Source organism: Mycteria americana, chromosome 1 (genome assembly GCF_035582795.1).
Source record: "Mycteria americana isolate JAX WOST 10 ecotype Jacksonville Zoo and Gardens chromosome 1, USCA_MyAme_1.0, whole genome shotgun sequence".
Taxonomy (NCBI): domain Eukaryota; kingdom Metazoa; phylum Chordata; class Aves; order Ciconiiformes; family Ciconiidae; genus Mycteria; species Mycteria americana.
Genome location: NC_134365.1, coordinates 2,065,370 through 2,089,795, shown reverse-complemented (window position 1 = coordinate 2,089,795; position 24,426 = coordinate 2,065,370). Strand labels below are relative to the sequence as shown.

Here is a 24,426-nt window from a genome sequence, read left to right as displayed (position 1 = left end):
GCATATCATTTTCTGCTAAAGGCTGCTTCAGCTTTTTATGTGCGGCAGACACATTCCTTCACCACGAGTGAAGGGGGAATTAAGAGAATATGCCCTTCTTGCGTGCAGTGGTCTTGTCTTTTTGGTACCAGTTGCCAGATAATAGTTTTGGGTCATCTCCTTTGGTCATCCCAAGAAACAAAATCCACTGCCCAGACACTGGTCCTTCCTAGAGTGAGGAGCACAAAACCAGCTCAGGCATTCAGCAGTTGGTTATTTCTTCTCAGATTTGAGTTTGAAGTAAAATGCAGCGTCACATGTATTAAACAGACATATGTTAAGCAAAGGGTCAGCATAGAAATGTATTTCTGGAGGAAAAGTGCTAATAAGCTCACCTGTGCAGTCTACATCTGCTGCATAAAATGTCTGCCTCATCACCAAAAGCATCTTGTATTCCTTCACATCTTGCTTCCAATAAGGTACGCTTCATATAACATTTATCTTGTTGCTCTGCATTGGCTGGTAGAAGCGCAAAAGTATTTTCTGGGTGGTTGACTTATATTTTCCAAATACCAATCCAGAACACCACACCCTGCACAAACCTTTTACAGACAAATGCTTTTTCTCTTCCGATACGGAGGGCTGCTGACGTTAAATACTACTAATACTCTGTGAGATGAATTTTCAGTAATGCCTGAGCAATGCTGGAGTGCAAGTCCCCTGAAAGTCGGAAGGATTTGCATTCCTATATTATTTCCAGGTTTTTGATAATCCTGTGGGATCTTAGTACGAAGAAGAAAGGTGCAGCTGGCGAGGAGATGCCTTTTCTGTCTGAGTTTGTGACAGCAAGGGGGAAATCTTCTCCCCATTAGGTGATACAGCTGGCTGCCTTTGAAAAAAAAAAAGTGTGTGGCTCATTTGGGACTAAAATTCTACATGCAGAAACCCAATGACAGACAAAAATGTTTCTCCATACTATGGCCAGAATAAGCTTTAAAAAATTGTTGCTGGAAACATACCTTAAGTCCACCAGACAGTGAAAGTTGGAACGTAACTTGTTTGCTTAACTCGGTGCTAGTACAATAAATGACTTGCATAAGGCAATTCGTTTACCATTGTTCAAAGAGCAAGGATTATACAAACGGTCTATTGTGTGTAGTGCTTTCTGGTGGTTTAACTTTCTTGGATCGAGAATGACTTAATGAAAGACCACAACTCAATTCCTGGTTGTAATTTTATGGGAAACTACAAGGCTGCATTGTCAAAGGTGCAGTTTGTTGCCTCCTTTCATTTCAGCTTCATGAACCTTGGAAAATGAGGCCACAATATTATTATTTATTATTATTATTATTGTTTTATCCTTCCTTTTGGTCAGATTGGCAGGTTTGTGATCAAAGAGAGATTTTCCTCCAGACCAGCCTGCAGGGCCCAGTGGGAGGTTTTTGCCTGCCTCTGTTGCACAGAGCCATTTATTGTAGTAAATTGGGATTTTTAATGTAACACCTGCAATCGTGGTTCAGAATACTGGCAATCCTTTTGGTCTCTATTTCCAAAGACTGTGCTACATCATCTTTGCAACTTTTGTGCTAGGAGCTGCAGATGTATGATACCATCAAAGCTGTGGAAAAAAGATGTAGTTTATCAATAGCTACAGCAACCTATAAATTATTTACCGTATTGCTTTTTTCTACTCACAGGTACCCTCTGAGACGAGGCAGCTCTTTCACGTTTCTGACTCCAGGACCACACTGGGACTTCACCCTGGTGAGTAAAACAGCTGGTGGGTGCATATTGCAAAAGCATGCAAACAAAAGCAGGAATACAGAGGTGAAGGTCCCTCTGCCTGGAGGAGAAAGAAAATCAACACATTCCTCTCTACCTGGCTAGACACTTTCTGAGCCACTGAGGCTTCGGAGCTTTAGCTGGAGGGTGCTTTTTGCACACAGGGATTAAAAGAAGGCAGGATATCCTGGACACTGTAGTTTCTTTATAAATTTCTTACTTTCTGCTGTGTTTCAGCAGTCCTGCTAGCTAAGCTGGTAAAGCAATAGGCAACATGTAAAACATGGTGTAGAAATAAACCTTTTTCTTTTTTTCTTAAATACAAAAATCTGTATTTTATTTGGTATAGAGAAACTACCTAGAGCAAGTGCATGGCCTTATTGCCTTGTACTCTCTTCTCTCCATCCTATAACATGCATCCCTTACTATGGAAGCGGTTCATATCCAGCCTCTAGAGCTGGTAAAGAAAGTCAGACCACTCTGGAGAGTGGTTCAGAGGACCTACACTGGGTTTCTGATCTGAATTGCTGCTTCATGAAGCCTGTCCCTCTCATGCGCTGAGGATTGCAAGGCAATTAGTCAGCTGAAGTAGGTGCATAGTGCCTAGCATTGTATATATAGATCTTGCCCCATCTTAAAGCTTATTTTCATGAGCTGCCTAAGCTGATTTGCACCCCGCTGCCCCTGGAAGCAGTGATCCCATCCTCAGCCAGCAAACTGATCTGGCTGAAAAACTTGCCTTACCAAAAAGAAAACAAAGAGTTTTGGATGAGCTGATGCAGCTGACTGCACAAGCTCGTACGAATGCCTGTGTCGGCACAAGGAAGGGCGTGAGAACACGTCTGGAGGTGGGGAAAAGGACAGGACTACCTTTTATAAAGGAAATTCCATCTAAAATCAGATGGAGCTTCTTGTGAAAGCATGCATTTAGACGGGCACTTTGCTGGCTGTGCCTTGCAGGGCAGCCATGTGCGATTTTGAGGCTGCACAAACACCAGTCCAGTGTGGGAGTGGATTAAACAAAACCATAAGCTCTTGTAGATTTTTCTTTTGCTTCATTTTAGAAACTTTCATCTGGTGACTACAGCTACATTAAACATACACATTTGAATATTACAAAGCCCTAGAAATTATATTCTTCCAAATTTGAAAATATTGTGCTCTAACATAACAAATTAAAAGCATTTTGCTTGAGTTTCAAGTTATTCCTGTTCTTTGCGTGTTTTTTAATCTGCTTTTATTTGGCTATACGCTTATTCAGTTCAACTCTCAATTACAGTTAGAGCGTATTGTATGTCATGACACAGGCTGCAAAAAACAAAGAAAATGTTTTTGAAGGCTGCAAAAAACAAAGAAAATGTTTTTGAAGGACTGAATTGCTTATCTGCATTCCTCCATCATGTCCCTCATCAACCTGCTCTACCGCAACTTCTCCCTTCAAGCCCAAGTAGCTTAACTTCCCGCTACAGATGGTGGGTAGCCCTGAATTCCAGCCCTTTTCTGGAGATCCAAGCTTTCCTGTGACTAGCTAGAGGTTAGTCTTGGATTAATACACCTAACGCTGGAAGAGAAGTAAATACAGGAGGGAAAGAATAACAAAGGAGAGCGCATAGCTGTGCAGTTCAGTTACCCAGCAGACATACCCTTACTGCATGGCTGCGGACCAGGTCTCTGCTTAGAGTCTTTGCCAATGTAATTACACTGGCATACATTGACCAGAGCACTGTATTTTGGCAGGCAAGAACTCCACTTTTTTTGGTGTCATGTCTCTTGTGCTGGAGTGTGTCACACACAGGGTTTTGTTTCCCCATGACCACCAAGTACTCATATGCTGGTCACAAATAGCATCTCTTCATGCCATAGTTTGTGCAGCTGTTTGGCCAAAAGTCTGCAAAACGTGCCTGGCCTGAGTCTCAGGGGAAGTGGGTAACTCAGCCAAGTGTCCTTTTCATGCCTGCAGAGGTGGAGTGGGTTTAAAGAGAAAGACTAGTGAGCGTTCTGCACAATCCTAAGAAAAAACTAATGCAGTCTGGGTTAAAACATCCTCTGGATGGCTTCTGACTGGAAGCAAGGTTACTCATGGTCTGTTTTCCCTTCTTCCTTTTCATTAAGGAGGATTCATTTCTGAGAAACAGGCACTTGATCTTTGTTGACTTAACGGTCCTGATGCACATTCCTCACCTGAAGCCTTATTGGTGTTTTATGACTTCAGGTGGGCAATAAGCAGCAAAAACCAGACTGATCCCTGAAGAACAAAATATCCTGGTTTAAGGCAAAAGCCCTTAGTAGGAGAGAGGAAAACTAGATGACTAGAATTGTTTTTAAATTGAAAGCCAGTACTTTCTTAAAAAGTGTTCCTGGAGCTTTAATCAGAATCCTTGAAATTTAATTAACACTTGTGCTCATGGCATTGTTTAGGTCTTTCTAAAATAAAGTCACAAATATTTAGATTTCCCCTTCTGATTAGTATTTTTTATGCTTCTCCTTTACAGTACCTCTTTGAGAGCCTAAATCGGGTCTCACGGTTTTTACAGTTTAATAACTTTTGTAGAAGTAACTTTTTCCACATGACTTGAGTTTTGTGAGAAGGTTAACGTATCAGATCTCTGATCGTGACAGTCTCAAAAATGTGAGAAAAAAGTACCGTAGCAGTTGCTTTTCTATCATGTGGCTTTAAACGCCCAGATTTGAGCAGTCTGAAGAGGCCGTTTTCTTGGAATCTGTTTCTGTTCTGGCACCACACAGGAATGATACAGCTGGCTCTGCAGTGAAATGTCTAAGGTTTTGTATGAAACTATATTGGGCAAAGGAAATGGGGTCCAGCCAATGCAATACTTATTGCATAAGTCTAGCCAGTTTAAAAACAAAACTTTGGCCTTCCTTTCGTGTCTGGGCTTTGGTCTGGAGCTGTATGTTAAAGATGTTAATATACTTGACTACATAAGGAACGAATAATATTCAGACCAAAAAGGCGTGGTGTCTTTGTCTTTATTGCAAGTTTTCTTCTGTTAAATAGATGCTAATATCCTTGACTTACATATGGGAAAAATAATCTGCAGACCAAAAAGGTGTGGTTATAGCAGTCTTATTGCAGGGCTTGATAAATAACCAACCCTGAGTATTTTACTAAACCTAAAAAAACAAATGTCTGCATTTGCATGTGTTCTCAAGCCTGCCAAAGGTCTGTTCAAAAAGTATGGAGTGTGCTGGGACATTAATTCAGTGTCAATGCTACAAATATGGTAAGACATAATGTCTAACGTGAGAATTTTTTCCTCTGTAGTTAGTAAGTCTGTCAGTGAAGGGACTCACGTGACAGAGTCAGTATCTTGTCTGTGCAAATACAGAAAAAAAGACAGAAAAACTGAAATCATTGGGGAACTTTGTACTTGAATCCACTTCTGGAGCTAGTTTGAATAGCTGAGAAAAAAAACACAGCACCAAAACCTAAAATATAAGAAACTTGTGAGTGCAATTCTGTAATATCTCACCATTCCATGTGGGTATTTAATGGTTACATGGTAGAGTTGGCATAGTGTGGACAAGCCAGAAGACACATTGGAGCCTAAAAATACATCATACGAAAGGACTAGCAAACAAGAGAACAGGTTTCTGAGAACCCTCCAGGGAGGCTGGACATCCCCTCAACACTATCAGATTTTCAAAGGGACTGTGGAAACTAGGCTGGTCAGCATTTAAAAATAATTGGAATGAATACTTGTATTCAAATATTTTTAAATACACTTACAATGATGACAAACCTCTATTAAAGCTGAAACTTTTAAGTTACTTGAATATATTATTAAATTCTAAGAAAACAGGAATTACATATGTGCTCCTGACAGAAGGTCAAGCTGCTGGACTGGTAGAGCACAAAACTGAAATTTGCTGAAGTTCAGAGTGGACTTGTGGTAGGAGTTCCCTCTGCAGCTGCAGAAAGGGTGTTTTCCCCATTTCACCTAGTCAATGTCTAGTCTGTTAAACTGATAAACAACATGTAGACCCATATAAAAATACAAAATAGTTTCTTTTCTTTTTCCTTTGTGCTTAATGAAGTGGAAGAGGATGAACTGGACTCATTCTGAAATGTTGAAGGACAAGGGTCAAACACAGGATGAAAATCAACTACTTGTTTCATGGGTGACCAAACAATTTATGCTCGTGACCCATGTTTTTTTCCAGACCAGGTGATTTGCAGGCTGGTACAGTCTAACAGGATGAGTCCACAATTAGTTTTCCATTATCTGAGTAATGAAAAAATAATGTAGAAGCCCAGATAGTACAGAAATAGTGGGAGGTATCAGGAAGCTCAGTGCAGATGTCTCTGATCATTGTTCCACTGGCTTGTGCTCTTCTTCAGAAAGGAAAATAGCTGAGAGCTCCCTGGCCAAAAGCCTCATCTTTCTTCCACACAAACGCTTATTCTTTTAGCCCATTGCATTCCTAGCATGGATGCTTCAGCCACAGCTGTCTACTGGCCATATCCAAAGTAATGAATTAAATAGGTGATTGAAATGCCCTCACATACACACATTCAGCTATTTAGGAAACCGCACTAAAATCCCTGATACACAGTAAGAATCCCCTGAATAAAATATATTTGGGTATTAGAGGGTAGCTGAGGAGCAGGAACAACCAACCTAGTACAAAACTGCTTTATGCTAGCACTGTCCCCGGGGTGAAATCTGTAGATCCCCTCACTCCCAGACCCCTGCCCAAGCCCACCTCTGCTGGTGAGCAAACACGATGAGAGTTAGGCATGGTATCTTCTGGTGTCCCCTAGAGACCTCAGATCCTAATGGTCACCAAGTCTGACCCTCTTGGTACCGAACTCTTTCAAAAAGCCCAACTTTATTGCTGGATTGCTGACCTCAGAAACCACAAAAAAAGTTTCATTTAACTAAATGAATCTCACATTATTTCACAGTGGTAACCGCTGCGTTCTGTCCTGCTACTGAGATTTCCTACTTACGACTTTACTCACAACCACAATTATGGGAGTATAGAGAAACAAGCTTGTAGGCATATAGTTTATAGATATCGATCAGGTGACAAGCCTCATGAAACAGCATAAACATGCTTTGCGTTTGTTTTCAACCTTTATGTTTTTGAGTTATTACAGTTAGTTGGGGGCGTAAAGAAAGAAATTGTCTCTAGTCTGCTTTATAAAAAACAGAGCCTTCTTTCTGAACGCAAATTGAGTGTACAGCTATAACTCTGTTTCATTTCTTACAGAAGAGGAAGCGCCGAGAGAAAGATGATGATGTAGTCAGTCTTTGCAGCCTTGACTTTAAGGTAATCAAAACACGTTCCTCTACAATATTGTGCAATCATCTGCTTTGTTGGCTATAGTGGCTTCTGCTGGGGAATGCCATACTTTCTGTGTTTGCATTTCACCATCAACAGTTTAGAGACGTGTACAGCTGTGTTTGCTCTTGCATACACCTCCGGGGTGGGCTGAGTCCTGCTAGGGATATCCATAACACTGTTTGTGATCTCCTGTTTTAATCATCTGAATCCTAAATCTGCCACAGTTTTAACGTTGTGTGAAATAAATGCGTGTAACCCACACTTAGCAAGAACATAAGCATTTTCAAGTGCCGGGAAGCAAAGCTGTGCAAAGCCCCTTCAAATGTTGCTTTTGTTTGACTTTAGTTAGTGCACTTCATTGTATTGCAAACAAGCTGGACTGGCTGGGTGGTAAATTGTTCTTAAAGCTGTGGCTTAAATTGACTTACAAAGATGAGGGTGGGGAGGTGCAGAGTTGCATCTTTTTCCAAGGACTATCCAAGCTTGGTTTTCTGAAAGAGAAACTACTTCCCGCTGTCTATCTGCCCTGAAGATCTCGCTGTCAGACACTTCTCTGAAGAGGGGAAGGAAGAGAAATCGGGTTTTTCCTAGGAAGGTAGCTATTGAGTTGAGAGTTAACTATATGGGTTTTACAGTTTATTAGACTGGGATTAGAAGTCATTTGTTAGTGGGGAATTTCCTGCTTGACCTAATGACCAGTGCATCCTCTGTAGTTGTCACTTACTTTGCATTTGTGCATTATTTATTAGCCTCACTTAATCTGGCTACTGCTGGATGCTTTCCGTGACCGATTGTCCTGTCCAACAGGCTAACTCTGGGCTTTGACCTCTCTAGACTAGATCTCCTGTTCCAGATAAGACCATCCCTGTAATTTCCTAGTAGGGGAGGGAAAAGAGCAAAAAAGATTATCTGCAGAGGGCTGTGATACAGCAGTGCTGATGCCTCTGAACTGACTGTGTTTTGGGCTTGTTTTGTTTCTGAGGTCTTTCTGGTTTTCTGATGCAGATGGGAGTGTTATGGCTAGGAAATCTGCCCTCAGGGAAGAGGATTTTCTTTTTCTTTTCTTTCTTTTTCTTTTTTAATTGGACTACCTTTTTGCGTGTTGGACAAAATTGCATGAATTAGGGTTTCTCCCACAAAGCAGTCACTTCAAGGTGAAACTAAAATATCAACAGTAATTTGTGTACTCACCTTTTAAGAATTTTAACAGAAATCTTCCAAGGAAAAAGGGTAATCCCTAGGCTAATACAGTCAAAGTTCAGACTGCAGCTTTTGTTTACCCCTACTTTTTTAACTTGTTCTTTTGAAAGGGTCAGGCTCTCCCGGACATTTGAGAGCTTGAGGCACACCCACCAAATACACTCCAGTATTCTTGTTAAAATACATTAACAGTACTGGTTGGATTGTAATTTTCAGGCTTTTTGATACCAACTCTCAAGGTTATTAAAAGTTTCAAAAGCACCACAGTCAACTATTTATAGTCAGATTTTCAAAACACATCACGAGGACTTCTGAGTCTCATTGAGCACTTATGCTGTAGTACAGATTATACTTTGCTCTGTCTAGATTTGATGAGGGTCAACCAATAGCCTAAAATTTGGCTCCATCAAGATACAGATGTATCTATTTAACTGATGAAATAAGGTCACAGAGAAGATCAAGATCATTTAATGCTATGTTTAGGTCAGACCATATATTGTTTATCCCCATCTTACAGATGGGAACTGATTTTTCAGAGTTTGTCTCTCTAAAGTGTCTAACTCCACAGCATAACTGTTATTTCAACTCCACTATCTCCCCCAGCTCAGCTGATGAGCTGCTGTTTTGTCACCATACTTGTAATAACGGAGTTTTGCCAGCATACTGCATTCACGCTCCTACTAGACATAATTGTGCTGACAAAACTGCCATGTAGATGGTGATCCCACAAAGGGCTGCTTTGGAGCAGGGAGTTGCATCCTAGTATCCCAGACTTGGCACCCTACCCAATGTATGCTTTTAAAATAAAGGTAGGGGAAGGGACTATTTAATTTGGATGTGTAGCTGTCTCTCTGAAAAGGTTGAGCAGTGCTCTAATGGTGTTTAAACCTCACATATTCTAGATCATTGTTCCGCATACCAGGAAGATGGTATGCAAAATGGCAGGGGAGATCACGCCAGCCCAGATCCACGGCAATGCCCCAGATATTCTTGTTTATTTTGGCTTGTTAACCTCCTCCTTGCCACCGAGAGTCCTACTCAAAAGTGAACCAGATCTGTTAGGTCTGTTAACCTTCTGATTTGACATACGGCCTAAAACCCTCCAAGCATTACCAAAATATGAGTGGAAAGTTACAACCTGAGACCAGTTACAGCATCCACTTCCTTCAGCACTGAGCCACCGCTTCTCTTGTGCCAAAACACTCTCCTTTTGGGAGAAAGAAAGTATTTTCTCCCCAGATCATGTCTGGAGCCATACTACAACGTGGGCTGTTGATAATTGTCTGGATAAGACAGAAGGGAGAGTGAATTGCAGCGCAGGGACAGAAACAAGAGATTGAGGACAGGAATTTCTTTATAAAGCAGATCTTTGTGCTTTAAAACTAAGAGTTATTTTTGCATTTCAGGTAGGTTTATGACCAACTTTTTGTTAAGTGATCACATATGAAACAGTTCCATATTACCCCTGCAGTTATGTAAGGTGTTGAATGATTCACGGGAGGAAGCAGTACTGTGTTTTTTGAAGGTGTGTATATCTTGATGTTTGTTAGCAACTAGATAAATACTTTTCAGTATATGACAGGGAATAGACGGATGTGATGGTGTATTTTACCAGAGGCAAAATGAAGCCAGGCTGAGTAATGTGTAAGAATCACGTCGCGTCTGGATGGCGTTTTCTGTTGGTTATGGGATGTCCTTGTAAGGCTTTAGGAAGAGGGATTTCAGAGAGGAAGTCTTAGTGAGGACCCTTTTTATGAACCACCATGCTGTGTCCTTCTTGAAGCCTTACTCACCTTTTTGGGACCAATTCTGTGAATATTACTCAGCCTGGATAGGAGTTCATCCCTAATAAGCCCTAATAAGCCCTAGAGTTGTACTACTGTTGGCAGCAGAGAGACTGTGACGATAAAGTTGACAGTGACAGTCTCTCCAGGGAAGGCAGATAAACACTGATTTTTTTTTTTTTCTTATAATGTAAAAAATTACTTGGAAAAAAGAGGAGAGGGGGAGAGAATCCTTGTGCGTCTGCATTCTTGCTGGTCCAGATAACTTGAAACCATCAGTGAGTGTCTTTCCATGGTCACAGTTCCCGCAAGCAGCTTGGCTTCAGGCAGGGATAACACAGCCTCAAGAGCATCACTAAATAATGCGAGAAACTGCAGCGGTAACTCCTTCCTTTAGAATATATACACACAAGCTTTAAAGAAACAACAAAAACAGTCCTTCCCTCCTCCCTTCCCCCTCCCAAAGATACAACTGCTCTAGAGGACTTTTTATGCGACTTTTTATTGGCATGTCTGATTCATGCAAGAACGTGCCCATGCATAAAGTTACAAATTTGTATTTGGAAATACAGACTTTGATCACAGTGAACATCTCTGGCATTGGCTACACCGCACAATTCTGAAAAACAAGATTTGGCACGTGAGCAGGTTGGGAGCTGAAGTCAACTGTAGCTTCTCGCTCCATTACTCAGTTGTTAGCGTAGATGTTGTGTTTAATAATATCACGAGATTGGACGGTCCATGTTTTCTGGTGTTGCATTCATATTCATAAGATGGAAATTGCTTTTCTGGCCTGAGCGCACAAATGTTCACTTCAGGGATGGTTGAGGTAACTCATTTTCTACAGAGTTCTGCAGAATGTCATAGGTTGTATTTCAGTAAAAATGCATCTGCACTGTGGCTTGGGTTTTGGTTTGGGTTTTGTTTTGGTTTGGGTTTTTGTATTTGTAACTGTATAATGGAGTTGAATGGCAGCTAATTATAGTGACCTCCCACCATCCAAAATAAATGCTGGATTCCAGACCGGCTCATAAACTTTTCAGATGACCCAATACTCTCTTGATGGGTCATAGCCTACTTTTGCTCATTTTCCAGAATACTGCTCCGAATTTGGCTCTGAATATAAATATCTGGGAGTGGAATGTTAAACACAGCTCACGGACAGTAAACAACTTTGTGTATGGCAGAGGGGGTCTGACTGCCCTGGGTGGGTGAACATGTATGGGAGAAGATGATTGTCCGTGGAGATCTTATTTATTCCAGTCCCCGAGTGTTCTGCATGCTATGCTATATATAGCACATTAAGAATAGCTGTAAAGTGAGTTTTTAGGTGGATTTCAGATCCTAGTAAGTAGGATTTCAAAACATACACACACAACAATGACAATGAATATGCTATGAATGTAATGGATGCTTTCGTTTTCCCCCGAGACTTCAAGCCGCCAAAGGGATTAAAATGTCGCAGGTTCTTTCTTTGAAGAAACTGAATCCAGATGTCAGGCACATTAGAGGTATCCGGGACCTGTGAAAACTGGGAAAACTGCCCACTGAGGAATACCCCCCTGCCTCTGGGCTCAGTTAATGCACCAGCTCAAGTCTTCTCCTCTCCAGCCAGTGACAGAACAGAGATCTTTTTTCATTGGCTCTTGTCAGCAGCAGCAAACATCCTTCTTGCAGGGTTAGGTATAAAATAAAGCAATCCTGAAGTGTCCTGGCTGATGGTCGGGGCTGTGTAACCTGGCCAGACCTGAACTATGAGGATATTGAGGGTGCTGTGATGACTCTCTTCCACTGAAGGTAGGCTGAAAATCATAGTCCAGGCCTGCTAGGGTTTTAAATTAACTGTGTCTGCCTGCTTCTCACATATGATTTGCTTGAGGACTGCCAAGAGAAGAGACAAGGATCAGGTCGTGAGTGCTGGCCACCCTGGACACAGGTGCTGGAGGACATATTCAGCTGTTGGGGCAGCATTCCTGCATGCCACACTTGGCAACCCCTGGCACTAGCCAGATGCCATGTGTCGCTTAAACAACTGAGTATTTTTAACTGTGAAAACTTACATCAGTCTGGAATTGTACACTGGAATTTGGATGCATGTTTTCTTAGGAATTCATCATTTGTTAATCTAAAATTTATTTGATGATGCTTTGGGGCTGAAATAACAAAATGGCATGTCAGTACCCCAAAGAGCATTTTTATTTAGTAGCAGCCCTACCCAGAATAACTTGCAGGAGCAAGGAATGTCGCAGGTATGAGGCCGCCCAGGACTTCAGGCAAACAGCTCTGTGTAACAGCAGTCCTCCCTTCTCCGTGGAAATGAAAACCCAAGCTAAAAATAAGAGTAAAACAATGAGGGCTGGTTGATTCGTCTGTCACTTGAACTCTTCCCGGCTCCTTAATTTGATAGTAGGATAGGAGTCACCAAGGTATTTTGCTCCTAGAAGTGAAAATCCCCATTGGAGTATAGGGGAGGAATGCTATTAATACCCACTGGCAGGAGAGCAGGAAGAACTGGTCTGTTATCCATTGCTCAGCACAGCGACTGGCCAGGCTGCATTCTCATGGCTTCAGAGCCGCCATGGCATGGGCTGATCCCTGCCCAGTGGGCTGGAGGGGCCAAGGAAGGCACAATGGAGGTTGGGGCCAACGCAGAGGGGTAAGGGAGCACTGGGAAGACAGAGGGCGATGGTGTTGGGTAGAAGAATATGTCCTGAGTTGGAGGGAAGTTGGGATTATGGTGCGGGGTGTAGAGGGTACAAATCCAAGTCTGGTTTCGTTGCTTCTGCAGGACAAGGAACAACTCTCCTTTCTTTTTCCATTTGTTTTGGCTTTCATCAGAGGGTTCTCAAGTACCACAGCCTTGTTTGGGATGGTTTGCCCACTGGAGTGGCGTTTGCACTATAATGAACTTTACTAACTCAAAGGTCATATTCAGGCTGCCTCTTGCATGTGTTGTAATTAGAGCAGAGGCAGGTAAGTAATGTGCAGGTGTAGCACGCTCTGAGCTGCTCTAAGGCCGTGCTGATTATATTGCTGTAGAGGGGATGCCGTGGGCCTGGGGAGTGGTTATTTTACCTCTGCAAGATCACCTTCCACCCTCGCTGCCTTCAGGCTTCTCCAGATTTATTACCTTCCCTGCATTGCATGTCGGTCACCGGGTACCCATTGCACAGTGCATGTCTCCACTGCTCAGGATGGATTTTGCCTCAAAATGGCGCTTGATCTATACGGATAGAGTGGACATACAGAAGTCATCCCGTCTGCTACAGGGGCAGCTGGGAACCGCTTCTCTTAGGTGGTTTTGTTGCTATAAGGCTTTACCCACCCCTTGCTTTGAACGAAGGGCGGTTGTCCAGGGCACGTAACCCTTCGCACGTGCCATGCCAGGAGGCATACAGTGAGCCCTGTTGCATCAGGTCAGAGCTTTAGGTTTCCACAACATGACATCAGCAGGCTGCATCAGCTGGGGCTTGCATCACCACGAATTAGTTAGCCTCACAAGGTGTCACGTAGAAAGTCAGGGATCTCCCCACGGGTGAATCACGTGCTTCCCTGGTGCAAGGCAGCAGGTCCCTTCCCTGAGGGCTCAGGAAGGAGAGGGACTATTTAACACTTACGTCACAGAAAACACTTCATATGACATTAAGTGCTTCAAGATGCAGGACATCACGTTCTGGTCCTAACAAGAAGCATTTTAAGTGCCACCTTTGTGTGCAATGACTTTGCTTCATGCCTTCCCTCTTGGCTCCTGGTTGTTCATCACCTATTTTTAGTTGACTCTGTATGGCCTGTCTACATCTCACTGAAAAGAGATGTGCTTTCGGGGTCAAGAAGCGTTCCTGAATCTTTAAACCAAGTTTAACAAACCTTTGACCTTCGATTGTAGGAGAAATAGGCATGTTTGATACTCCCAAAAAGAAATGAACAAACTCATCAGAGGGTTTGCCTGCTTCTCCTGAGTCATTGTCCCTTTGGTCTTTTGTTGTCTTAAAAATGGTTGACTTCAGTAATGCAAAAAAGGATTACCCATATCTGAAAGAGGCACACTCTGGCCTTTCCACAAGGGTACGGAAAGTCAGCGTACCCTGAGTTTCTGAGAATCCTGTGGTGGACGATCATAAACGTCTTGGTCTTGCATCGCAGAAGTTAAATGAGCACAGATTTCTCTCCACAGGAGAGAAGCAAACAAAGCTAAAAAAAAAAAAAAAAGGTGGGGAGATGACAGCAGGACTTTCCTCCTGCCCATTACTCGGAAAAGTGCCACTGCAAACCCTCTGCCTGTCCCTGCCGTGGCCACGGGGGAGCCGGGGACCAGCTCAGTGGGGACCCTGCAGTACTCCCAGCTACCCCGAATTTATCTCCTCCGAGAAGAAGGTTGGTTAGCATAGGTAGGCAGCAAAGCAGCTGCCCTCCTATTGGCAAATAAACTCAGTTTATTTTTACCAGCACAAGAGACCTTTTATTTTGGAGATTTGTAGCGGTGCCAGGAATAATATGGCTTGAACAAACAAACAAAAAATACAAATCCTTTGCATCTACGGCCAGGCCTGCTGGGACAGGCTCCCCTGTTAGAAGAGGGGGAGAGGCTCAGCCCAGCCCCTGGCTAACAGAGCTGTGCCAGCACAACCTTTAAAGCTGAGAGCAGACTTAAAAGCACAGGTCTAGACAAGAATTTTTTTTTTTTTTTTTTTTGAGCAAGGAGGGCTGAGGCCAGTAAAAAAAACAACTCAGCGGCAAATGATTTATGCTCCAGTGGTGGCAATGAGAGCCACCGTCAGGTGGAGCACGTCCCACCGCCACGCTTGCGGTGGGCCCCAGCGCTGCAAGTGCCAGTAAAGAAAAAGATGGGAAAAAAACCCAAAACATGTTTGGCTTTGTCTCTTTTCAGCGCAAATAGCAAAAGCCCTGTGCTTTTCAAACTGCTTTCCATTGTGGGGTGTCATAGAACAGTCCTCTCAACCCTCAGTGGGTGCCTGCATCGCACTGCCTTAAAGTAGAGCCTCTCAGAGGTCCCATTTTGGGGGAGTTTAGGAGGAAATAAGGGCTGGGAAAAGGGGTCCTGAATGTCCTCGCCCCCGGGCACCCTGCCTCTAGGGCAGGGGGCGGGGCTAGTGCCCAACGGGCGTGGCTTTGGTCTGGAGGGGCGGGGCCGTGTGGGTAGCCCCGCCCCCGCCGGTGAGGTTGAGGCGCGGCGCGGCGGCGGGCGCAGAGGCGGGATGAGCGCGGGCTGAGGCGGTGGAGGGAGGGGGACGCCGCGGTCGGCGGCCATGGTGGCTCACGACGAGCTCGGAGGGCTGCTGCCCATCAAAAGGACTATCCGGGTGATCGACGCGCAGAACCAGTCCTTCAGGGAGCAGGAGGTGAGGAGGAGAGGGGGAAAAAGCGGGGAGTTTCTTGAGGGGAAAGCGGTGGGTTTGGGAGCCCCTCCACCTTCCTGCTCTCCGCGCCTGAGGCGGAGGCGACGAGTCGGGTGCGCTGCCCGCTGAGAGCCGGCCCCAGAGTGAGGTGCAGGCAGCGATTAAAAAAAAAAAAAGCCTTTAAAAAGAAATAAGAATTTCATAGTCCCTGGAGGGAGGTTGTGCTGGAGGAGTGGGACCAGGGAGCCGAAACCGAGCTCGGCGCTTCACCTGACTCCGCTCCTCCCAGCGGGATTTTCATTAAAAAAACGCCTGTTATTCTCTGCGCTCTTTCCACTGACAGGATTTTTCCGAATTAAAGTGTTGCTGCATAAACAAAAAAAAAAAAGGGGGGGGGTTGGTTGGGCTTTTGAGGCTTGGGTGGTTTTGGGGTTGGTTTTTTTTTTTTGAAGTATTGTTATTTTTATCATCTGTTGTTATGTAGATGAGAATAATTGCATTCCTGGTGGATGCTCGCATGCCTCCTGCTGCGACAGAAGGCAAAAGTTCAGCAGCCAGGTAGGGACCGGCTGCCCTGGGCAGGGTTTTATTGCCGAGATTAATGGTGAGATGAGGTGGAAAAGAAAAAAAGGCGGCTCCAGACAGCTCCGGGGCTTGAAGGGCTCCGGTCTGAGTCGCCAGCCTCTTAAAATCCTGGCTTTAAAACAGCCTAACTTGGGCAATCTCATTGTGCAAAAGGGAAACCAGATGCTGGGAGAGAAGTAACATAAACCAGATCTCTTAAAGGAGAGTAAATCGCGTCTAATTCTTAAAACGTGTGTTTTCTGTAGGGTATAACCAGCTCGCTGGGTATGTGAAGTTAAACTTTGGGTCTGGGCTTGAGTAACAACTCCTAAGCCAACACTCCTATAGTGCCAGGTACTGAGTTGCTATCAAGAGCCACTGAAGTTATCAGGGGAGCGTGAGGCCAGATTTCTCCCTTGGTCGTGAACAGCCTGTTGAATTTGAGAAAGGCGAGGGTTGTAATCTCCGTACCAATATGTCAAGCTGGAGGCTGGTTATTTGGTTGGAGTGCAGACAGAGGTCTCGGAACAGAGCTTGAGATTCAGCGAGCTCCTTGCACGTGAATCTTAAAATACGATAGTCAGGTGGCGATGATTTTTGGCAGGAATTATTCGAGCTGGTGCCTAAAATCCCTTTTTGCTTATTTGGCTTAATAGGAAAAGTTTTGCTGTGCGTGGTTTTTAGATTTGTCACTGTGTTTGTACGCATTAGTCTGGGACTGGCACGTAGAACATTGCACTCTAGTAAGTGATCCTTGTAAAAACCACTAATTATTACCTAGCACGGGGGAAAGGTTGTAGGTGTGCATGCTGCTAGAGGAAAATGTTGCTCAAAAGTAGAGCCTGGTTTTCTTTTGAGCAGCAAGGTGCAATCTTTTCACAATGTGAAGTTAACCTGCACTTAGATGCACTTGAAGAAATTCCACTAGTGTGAAGTCTTGTCTGCCAGCTGACGCACTGAGGCGCAAATTTAGCTTTTGCGTGTACGTTTATGATATATTTATATTCACTTTTAATAAAGAGTCCCCTGGAAAAAAAAATTCTGAATGGAAGCAGAAGTGCTGTTGAACTCGCTGGGGTTCTAATTATCTGTTGGTGCTGTAATGCTTAACACCACTAGCTTGTTACAGAAACTTTACAGACTTCATTCTAATCTGGGTTTCTGTAAGTAATACAGCGTGGAGACAGGCTAATCATTGTTTGCAAGTACAGAACTAAAAAAAAAAAAAAATACTGAGCCAAAGTTATCCATAGTATGAACTGCGCCGAGTCTCAGCTTACACTGTGACTGAATTTGACTGTAAGTGGAGTATACGACCCCAAGCTGAAACGCAGATCTCGGAGAAGGTGAAGTTTCTAAGGAGAGGGATTGGTTTTTTTCCCCCTGCCTGCCTTGGATCAAACGATATCGCTGGAAGGAGAAGAAGAAGAAACAGATGCGGTTTTTTGGCAGTTGAGCCATTCATGTCTGAGAGCACTCGCAGGACAGAAAGTGGAATTTGTTTCTCTTTAAGAGAGGGGAAGTAGCCTTTGGCTAAGCTGAATTTATAGTGTACAGAAGTTTTTCTGTTGGCCGAACACCCCAGGGGAGCACATCGCATGCACAGAAAACACTCTGGTCATGCCGATCTGTGCGAAATTCCTCCCCCTGCAGAGCAGAGGAGGGCTCCTCGGGAGCCCTGCTCCCTCTTGTTCAAGAGAGCAGTGCTTTTCACTTCAAGCCTGTCTTTGCATGTCTCGGTACATATCGACTGTTCAGAAAAGTGGCGATTTATAATCCCAGGGAGCCCCTTTGTACTGCCTGTCCCAAACGGAGAGCAGGAATGCCTTCTGCCAGACCTTGTGCATATGCATGTGTCGCTTCAGCCTAGCACAGATGTGCTGGGAAGGCATTCACACATGTCCCTTGGTGCAGATAGTGTATCGCTGTATCTCATATCTGGAAAGGCTGCAGAACTGACCCTTTAACAGTGAGCTGCGAAAGACTGTACAAGCATCCTAAAGCACTGAGGTTTCTTGCTATTAATTTTCAGTGTCATGCTTTTCTTTTCCATGCTATTTATATCGCTGGCCTTGACAGAGCTGTGTGTGGCTTATGTCTGTATATTTTCTGCTTACATTCCTGCAGTTTCTTAAGCTTCTCTTGGCTTGCGTCCCTTTATTCTAGTACACCGATACATGGTTTTCTAGAAGTAAATTACCTAGCCTTTTCCTCCACTCAGAAACGTCTGTAATTCATTAAAGTTTCCTTGTCTTATTTTGAGCCTGGCCTAACTTTCCAGCCTTCTGCATAATCCTTTTCCTGACTGACTCTGTTTTGAGTGCAGTAGCTCATGGTTGGCAAAGGAAAGAAGTGACTGCAGCGTTCCCAGTGCTGTACCTAAACCCAGCTGAGGGTCAGGGTCCCGGGGTTGAGGGCACTCTCTTATAGCTTTTCCCCATTTCTGTAGTACCCTCAGAGTTCTGAGATTACCCAAACATTTCAGGCACAGCTTTGAACACACTTTGTGCTGTGCCAAGAGGTCTTTGTGTTCTGCATCACTCATAAATTGTTTCTTTTCATGTTTCCCCCCTGCAACATTGAAGGCTTAATTCAGTGTGAGCTAACCTTCTCTGTTGCTTAACTCTGCGTGTAGGCAGACAGGCGGGCCGCTCCCCGGGTCATGTTGCTGAAATCAGATCTTACATACGTAGCTTTTATGCTTCCTCAGTCTCATGACTGGAATCCAGCTCTGTGTGTTCCTATTCTCCTTTTTTGTTTTCAGCATTTGTCACTTCTGTTGCTACGCAGAAGCAAAGCGTTTGGGCACTTTATCTTGCAATCTTAGACTGGAAATAAAGACAGCAGAGAGCTTGTCCTAAGCAGTCTTCTCAGTCTTTGCCTTTTGAAACATAAGAGGGAGAGACTCAACTGTAATTAACCAAAAATGCCTAATAAAGCTTTGGTAGAATTTCTGCTGAGATGAACTCAAAAAAGAGGCTGTTTCCATCAACTCATCTGAACTTCATGCTAAGAAACTTCCTTGTGATGATGAGTCATGTCCAACCATCTGCCAGATGTTTAAGAGCACCAGGGCACCTCATCTAGCCTTTCTCCTAGCCTTAAGCTCCGAGTCCATCTCTTCCTGGCTTCCCGTTGTGCACACCTTTCCTGTACAGTCCTTACAACACAATATTTTTGATGTAACATACGTAGGGTTGCCAGCATGGTTTTAAAAACTGATCTGAGCTTAAGCAGCAGGAGGTTTCCATGGGGCGTTTCCTCTTTCTTGGCAGCATTTCGGTCAGGACAGAATTGAAAACGCTCTGGGCTCCCGGCAGGGATTAGTGGTGTAGAAAAGCAGAAGCTCTATCTTTCAAATTTAAGCAATGTATAAGAAAAATTATGATGACTTGCGGGGGGTGGGGGGGGAGCAGAAGAGGGAGGAAGCTTTGTAAACTGAAGGTTTTAAACTTTATCCACTTCATGTGTGCGTGTGCCTCGCAGGAATGTTCAGCATGTGGTCATTTGCTGTTTGTTAGAAGAGCTACTGAGGCTGTCCTGGGCTCCAACTGCTAATTTTCTCTCCAAAATAAAATTAAAATGGAAAAACACATTCTTTCTACAAAGGAAAACATGATAAAATGGAGAAGCAGATCACAGCTCCATCTTTAGATGACAGTCACTTGCCTTGCAGAGGAGAATGCTTCAGTCTATTTATGTTCAAACCATAACGGTCCCTGTTCGAGCCCTATTTTGAATTCTGACTGACGTGTATGTTATCTTGCCTCTTTTACCCTGGGCAAAGTCTCTGCAGTTTAATTGCAGCCTTAAAGTTCAGACAAATATTTACAGCCTCTGCTTTCAAGATGAATGGCTACTTCAAAACACTCTCTTTGCTGCGTTTCCCACTCCTTAAGTGGGTTCATGCTTTTTAAACCTGCCTGGGCAGCTTGAGAAATGAAGTGGGAGTCACAGCCAGTACAATTTGTTCTCTGCTTTATTTACAGGAGCCAAGCAATAAGCGGGTTCGGCCTTTAGCACGGGTCACATCCCTGGCGAACTTGATCTCTCCTGTAAGAAATGGTGCGGTTCGGCGCTTTGGGCAGACAATACAGGTAAAAAGCAGAGCCTTCTAGTCCTAGAAGTCTAGAGACATGGGGAAGGTACTGGCTGCATGGGGGTAAAACAGGCACTGGGATTTCAAGGCATCTCTTGTAGGATTCATGCAAGGACAGAAAGCTTGCTTGGGACTTGTGGATGAAGAAGAGTGCAGGAGTTCAGAGGTAGCTTGCTAGATAACCAACCATGTTATTGAGGGTTTAAGCAGTAAAAAAAAATAAACTGATTCAGATAAGGGAGAATTAGTTGATAAAGTGTTCCAGTACTTGAGATAGGTGTATTAGAGCATATGCTTAAATGTGAACTGACCCTGGTGTTCAGCAAGGTTTCAATAATGTTAGAGAAGTGTTGTCTAAGGAACACTATACCCCATGCACGCAGATAAGAGTGTTTCTGTGTCTGGGTTTTAGTAACATCGCAAATCATGAGAGCAAAGTTCAAGTGGCTCTTGATTAGCCCTGTAATAGGTAGAATTATGATCCTAGTTTGTTTACTTCCTCATACTCTGGAAAGAGACCCAAGCTTTACCTGCCCATCCTCCTTCCAAGCGCTGCTGCTGGATCAGTGCAGGGAGAGGCACATGGAAAAGCTTGCCAATCTCTGGGCTCTCAGGGCTTTCTCAGCAACTTGATTAAAGTGTTCCTTTATCTGAGGAAAAGTGTCTGGGTGTGTTTTCCTGCCCTGTACAACAGAGGAGGATGAAGGATTGGGAGGGGTATGGATAATACTATAATACTTCTGTACTTCTGAAATGGTGGCTCTACATTGCTTTTTTTACTTTTTTTTTTTTTTTTTTTTTTTTAATCCCTATAGTCGTTTGCCCTTCGCAGTGACAGCAAGTCTCCTGGCTGTGCTCAGAAGTCATGTAGCAGATCTGCTGCTCCTACTCCTCCTAAAAGAAGAAACAGCGTACTTTGGTCTGAGATGTTAGATGTCAACATGAAAGAGTCCCTGAGCACCAAAGAAATTAAGCGCCAGGAGGTAGGCTGTCCATTAAACAGCAGGACTGGGAGAGGCAGCCGAGGCCTTGGCTTGGGCTGTTTCCTTGGCGGGGGAAGGAGTAATGAGCATCTGTGGGTGACTGTATCTTCCTGTGCACCTTCATTTCTAAGTCATTAGATTTATTTCTGCATTAGGCATGGGAAAAGGTAGGCTTCTCTCTCTTGAGTCACTAGGGAGTTTGTCTCCGCAGTTTGACCCTTCAGAGATGCCAAAGTCTTTCCGTGGGGGTGCTCAGCATTTCTGAAATTCGAGACCCAGCCACACTGGTTGCTTTGCAGCAGACCCAAAGTCGGGTTCCTTGTAAAGCCAGCTGTCTTTCTCTTAAAGCTCTTGACAATTGGTTGAAAGCCAAATAGCGAGGCCTTGGCTTGCCTTTTTCCTGTAGTTCTTAGACAAATCTTCAGTGACAACACAGAAGCTGACTAAAGACGCCTGGGATTTGACCTCTGTGGTTTTCTGGGTTTTGTTTTTTTCGTACTTGCCTGTGTAAAAGCAGTGATTTAAAAGGCGCTAATATTTAATTTGGCTTGTGCACGAGCGTCAGAGCTTTCACACAGTTGTAAGTAATGTTGCTTTCTCAGAGCTGGGAAAGCTGGCAGATTTACTTGAGGTTGTCATGCCCAGGTGGCATACAGTGATTCAGATGGCAAAACTGCCTATTCAAGCTGCAGAGACAGGATGTACATTATGTGAGCTAAAAGGCTCTTGGAGTGGAAGACTGGGATTAAAAATTACACTCAATGCTTTATCCCCTTCCTCACAGGCAATATACGAAATGTCCAGGGGAGAGCAGGACCTAATCGAAGACCTGAAGCTTGCCAGAAAGGTGAGTGTTTTTTTTTCCTGCAGTCAGTAATCATATTATAGATAATAATGAAGTTTCTTTGCACCTGCAAACATTACATATCAGCTTTATCAGGCCCAGAATCCACAGTTTGAAAGCTGGCCTGGAAAGTTGACGTGAGCAGTCTTACAGTACTGGTTTGATTGCAACAAACCCAGCCAGAAAAGGATTGCGCTTTGCAGTCCTGCAGAGCTAGTTGGGGAATCCCTCTCCCAGAGGAGAACAGTTCAGACAGGAAAGTCTTTTTCATTTGATACCTTCATACAGAGATGAATCTTTTAGCGATCAAAGTCGGTGTTACTGTTTCTGTTGGCTTTGCTTCATCTCTGTCCTGCACATGATACATCCCCTCATATTTAAACTGTCAGCTTTTGGGTTTGGGAGATTTTAATGTATTTTGACACTGATGTTCTTTGACAGGCCTATCACGATCCCATGCTGAAACTCTCTATCATGTCTGAGGAGGAACTCACCCACATATTTGGCGACTTGGATTCTTATATTCCTCTTCATGAAGGTAAAAGCAACTGGATCATTTTCACATAATGTGCTGACTAAAGAGTTAAACTCTATGCTTTCTCACATCAGAACAGCTTACTGGGGCATTGATGCAATTTCTATTCTTGTGTTTCAATTCCAGACTTGTTGGCAAGTTTAGGAGAAGCAACAAAACCAGATGGAACAGTGGAGCAGATTGGGCCCATCCTTGTGAAGTGGGTGAGTGCATAACATAGAGACAGCAGGCTAAAAATACGCTTAGAGAACGTTTAAAGCTAGAAGCCGAAAAGCTGTGGGCTTTTGTGGCCTTGAGCGAAAGATTGAAACGGAAATCCTGGCTACACTGAAAACAATGGGAGTCTGTCAGCCGTAATGGGCCATGATTTCACCCTGGAGACTTAACGCTAGTGTGACTGCAATTACTTACTGATTTATGTTTGAAATGTCTATATCTTCTGGACTGTTTGTCACTGATGTGATTTCAATAGTGTTATCGCTGTTAATCTCAAACATCTGAACTTCAAAGGCATTGCCTGCAGGATGCCCTTGTTCTCCTCACAAAAGACTACCTACATATACAAGACAGTCTGTTAGCTTTTTTTATTGGGCAAAGTATTGCAGTAAGGGAAGTAGAACTCCCCCAGTTTGACACATTAATGGGATTTGCTTTTCCTACATGGAATTTGACTCCTGAACATTGTTCTGTTCTCCTGCAGTTACCACGACTCCATGCCTACAAAGGTTACTGTAGCAATCAGCTGGCAGCCAAAGCACTTCTGGATCAGAAGAAGCAGGACCGGAGAGTGCAGGACTTCCTTCAGCGCTGCCTTGAGTCTCCTTTCAGCCGCAAGCTAGACCTTTGGAGCTTCTTGGACATTCCTCGAAGTCGGCTGGTCAAATACCCGCTGCTCCTGAAAGAGATCCTGAGGCACACTCCCAAAGACCATCCCGATGTCCAGATTCTGGAAGAAGCCGTAAGTAATAGTGATTTCATGATCAGGGTTCTGACATAAGCTTGTCATTCTAGAGCTTCAGAAAGCTTTCTTAAACCCTCAGGAATTTCGTGGGGTGGTTTTCTCAGTGGACACAAATCTGTGACTGTAACCCCTCATGAAAGCACATGAGAGGTCAGGCCACATGGTCCATCATCTGGAGTTCTTAAATAGCACTTAAAGGGAAGATATACAAGCACAGGTCACTATTTAATCATTTGTAAATGTTTTGGTTTATAGATATCTATAATCCAAGGAGTCCTCTCTGATATCAACCTGAAGAAGGGGGAGTCAGAGTGCCAGTATTACATTGACAAGCTGGAGTACCTGGATGAGAAGCAGAAGGACCCGAGGATTGAAGGCAGCAAAGCTTTACTGTGCCATGGGGAGCTGAAGAATAAAAATGGACATGTAAGTCCCTCGTGGTCATGGTAATTAATTCTCAAGTTTGAAAACCTTCCCTCAGAGGTAGTTAAAACTGTTTGTCTGTTATAGCAGGACCAGGAGCCCTTCCATCCTTAGGGTTAGTTTAGACAATTAGCTAAACTTAAAAAGCAGAAGAGAAAGCACCTGATGGCAGTCTGCATTTCAGGGTGTAAGGGAAAGTTTCCTGCTGACAGCTTTACAATTGGCCTTCAGAAGCTGGAAAATAATTAGCACAAAATTACCATAGAAAGTGTGCTCTGTGCCCAAGCACTCCATCAAAAGGGATTTCCTGCCGGCTGTTTACTTTCAGGTACTCTGACATTCCCCATTATAAGTGCTGGCGCACAGCTCTTCCAAACAAAAGTGTTCCTGCAAAAGCCTGTTTGGCTTTGAGATGAACTGCCAGAAGGTTATCTCCCACTGCAGCAGCGCTGAAAGACCCTGCTGTACTCAAGAGTTTGCTGCCTTTTGTTCTGGCTTGCAGGAGTAACCTCGTTTTAAACATCAAATCTTGTTCCGTTTTCTTTATTTTTTTGTTGTTTGGGGCTTTTTTTGTTTAATTTGGCCATTACACTTCTGTACACATG

At 43.8% G+C, this 24,426-nt stretch overlaps 1 protein-coding gene across 2 annotated transcripts in view; it reads left to right on the top strand.

Annotated features, from left to right (window-relative positions):
• Positions 1–24,426, top strand: part of NET1 (neuroepithelial cell transforming 1) — a 55,119-nt gene that overhangs the window by 27,857 nt on the left and 2,836 nt on the right. The window contains exons 2-10 of one of the 2 annotated variants that reach the window (XM_075515952.1): positions 1,677–1,743; positions 6,997–7,056; positions 19,966–20,073; positions 20,891–21,058; positions 21,843–21,905; positions 22,344–22,440; positions 22,564–22,640; positions 23,138–23,395; positions 23,654–23,824. In XM_075515952.1, the coding sequence (XP_075372067.1) occupies positions 1,677–1,743; positions 6,997–7,056; positions 19,966–20,073; positions 20,891–21,058; positions 21,843–21,905; positions 22,344–22,440; positions 22,564–22,640; positions 23,138–23,395; positions 23,654–23,824 (1,069 nt within the window). Of the gene's footprint in view, positions 1–1,676; positions 1,744–6,996; positions 7,057–15,259; positions 15,416–19,965; positions 20,074–20,890; positions 21,059–21,842; positions 21,906–22,343; positions 22,441–22,563; positions 22,641–23,137; positions 23,396–23,653; positions 23,825–24,426 lie in introns of those variants that run through there. The other variant, XM_075516041.1, reaches the window with a different exon arrangement.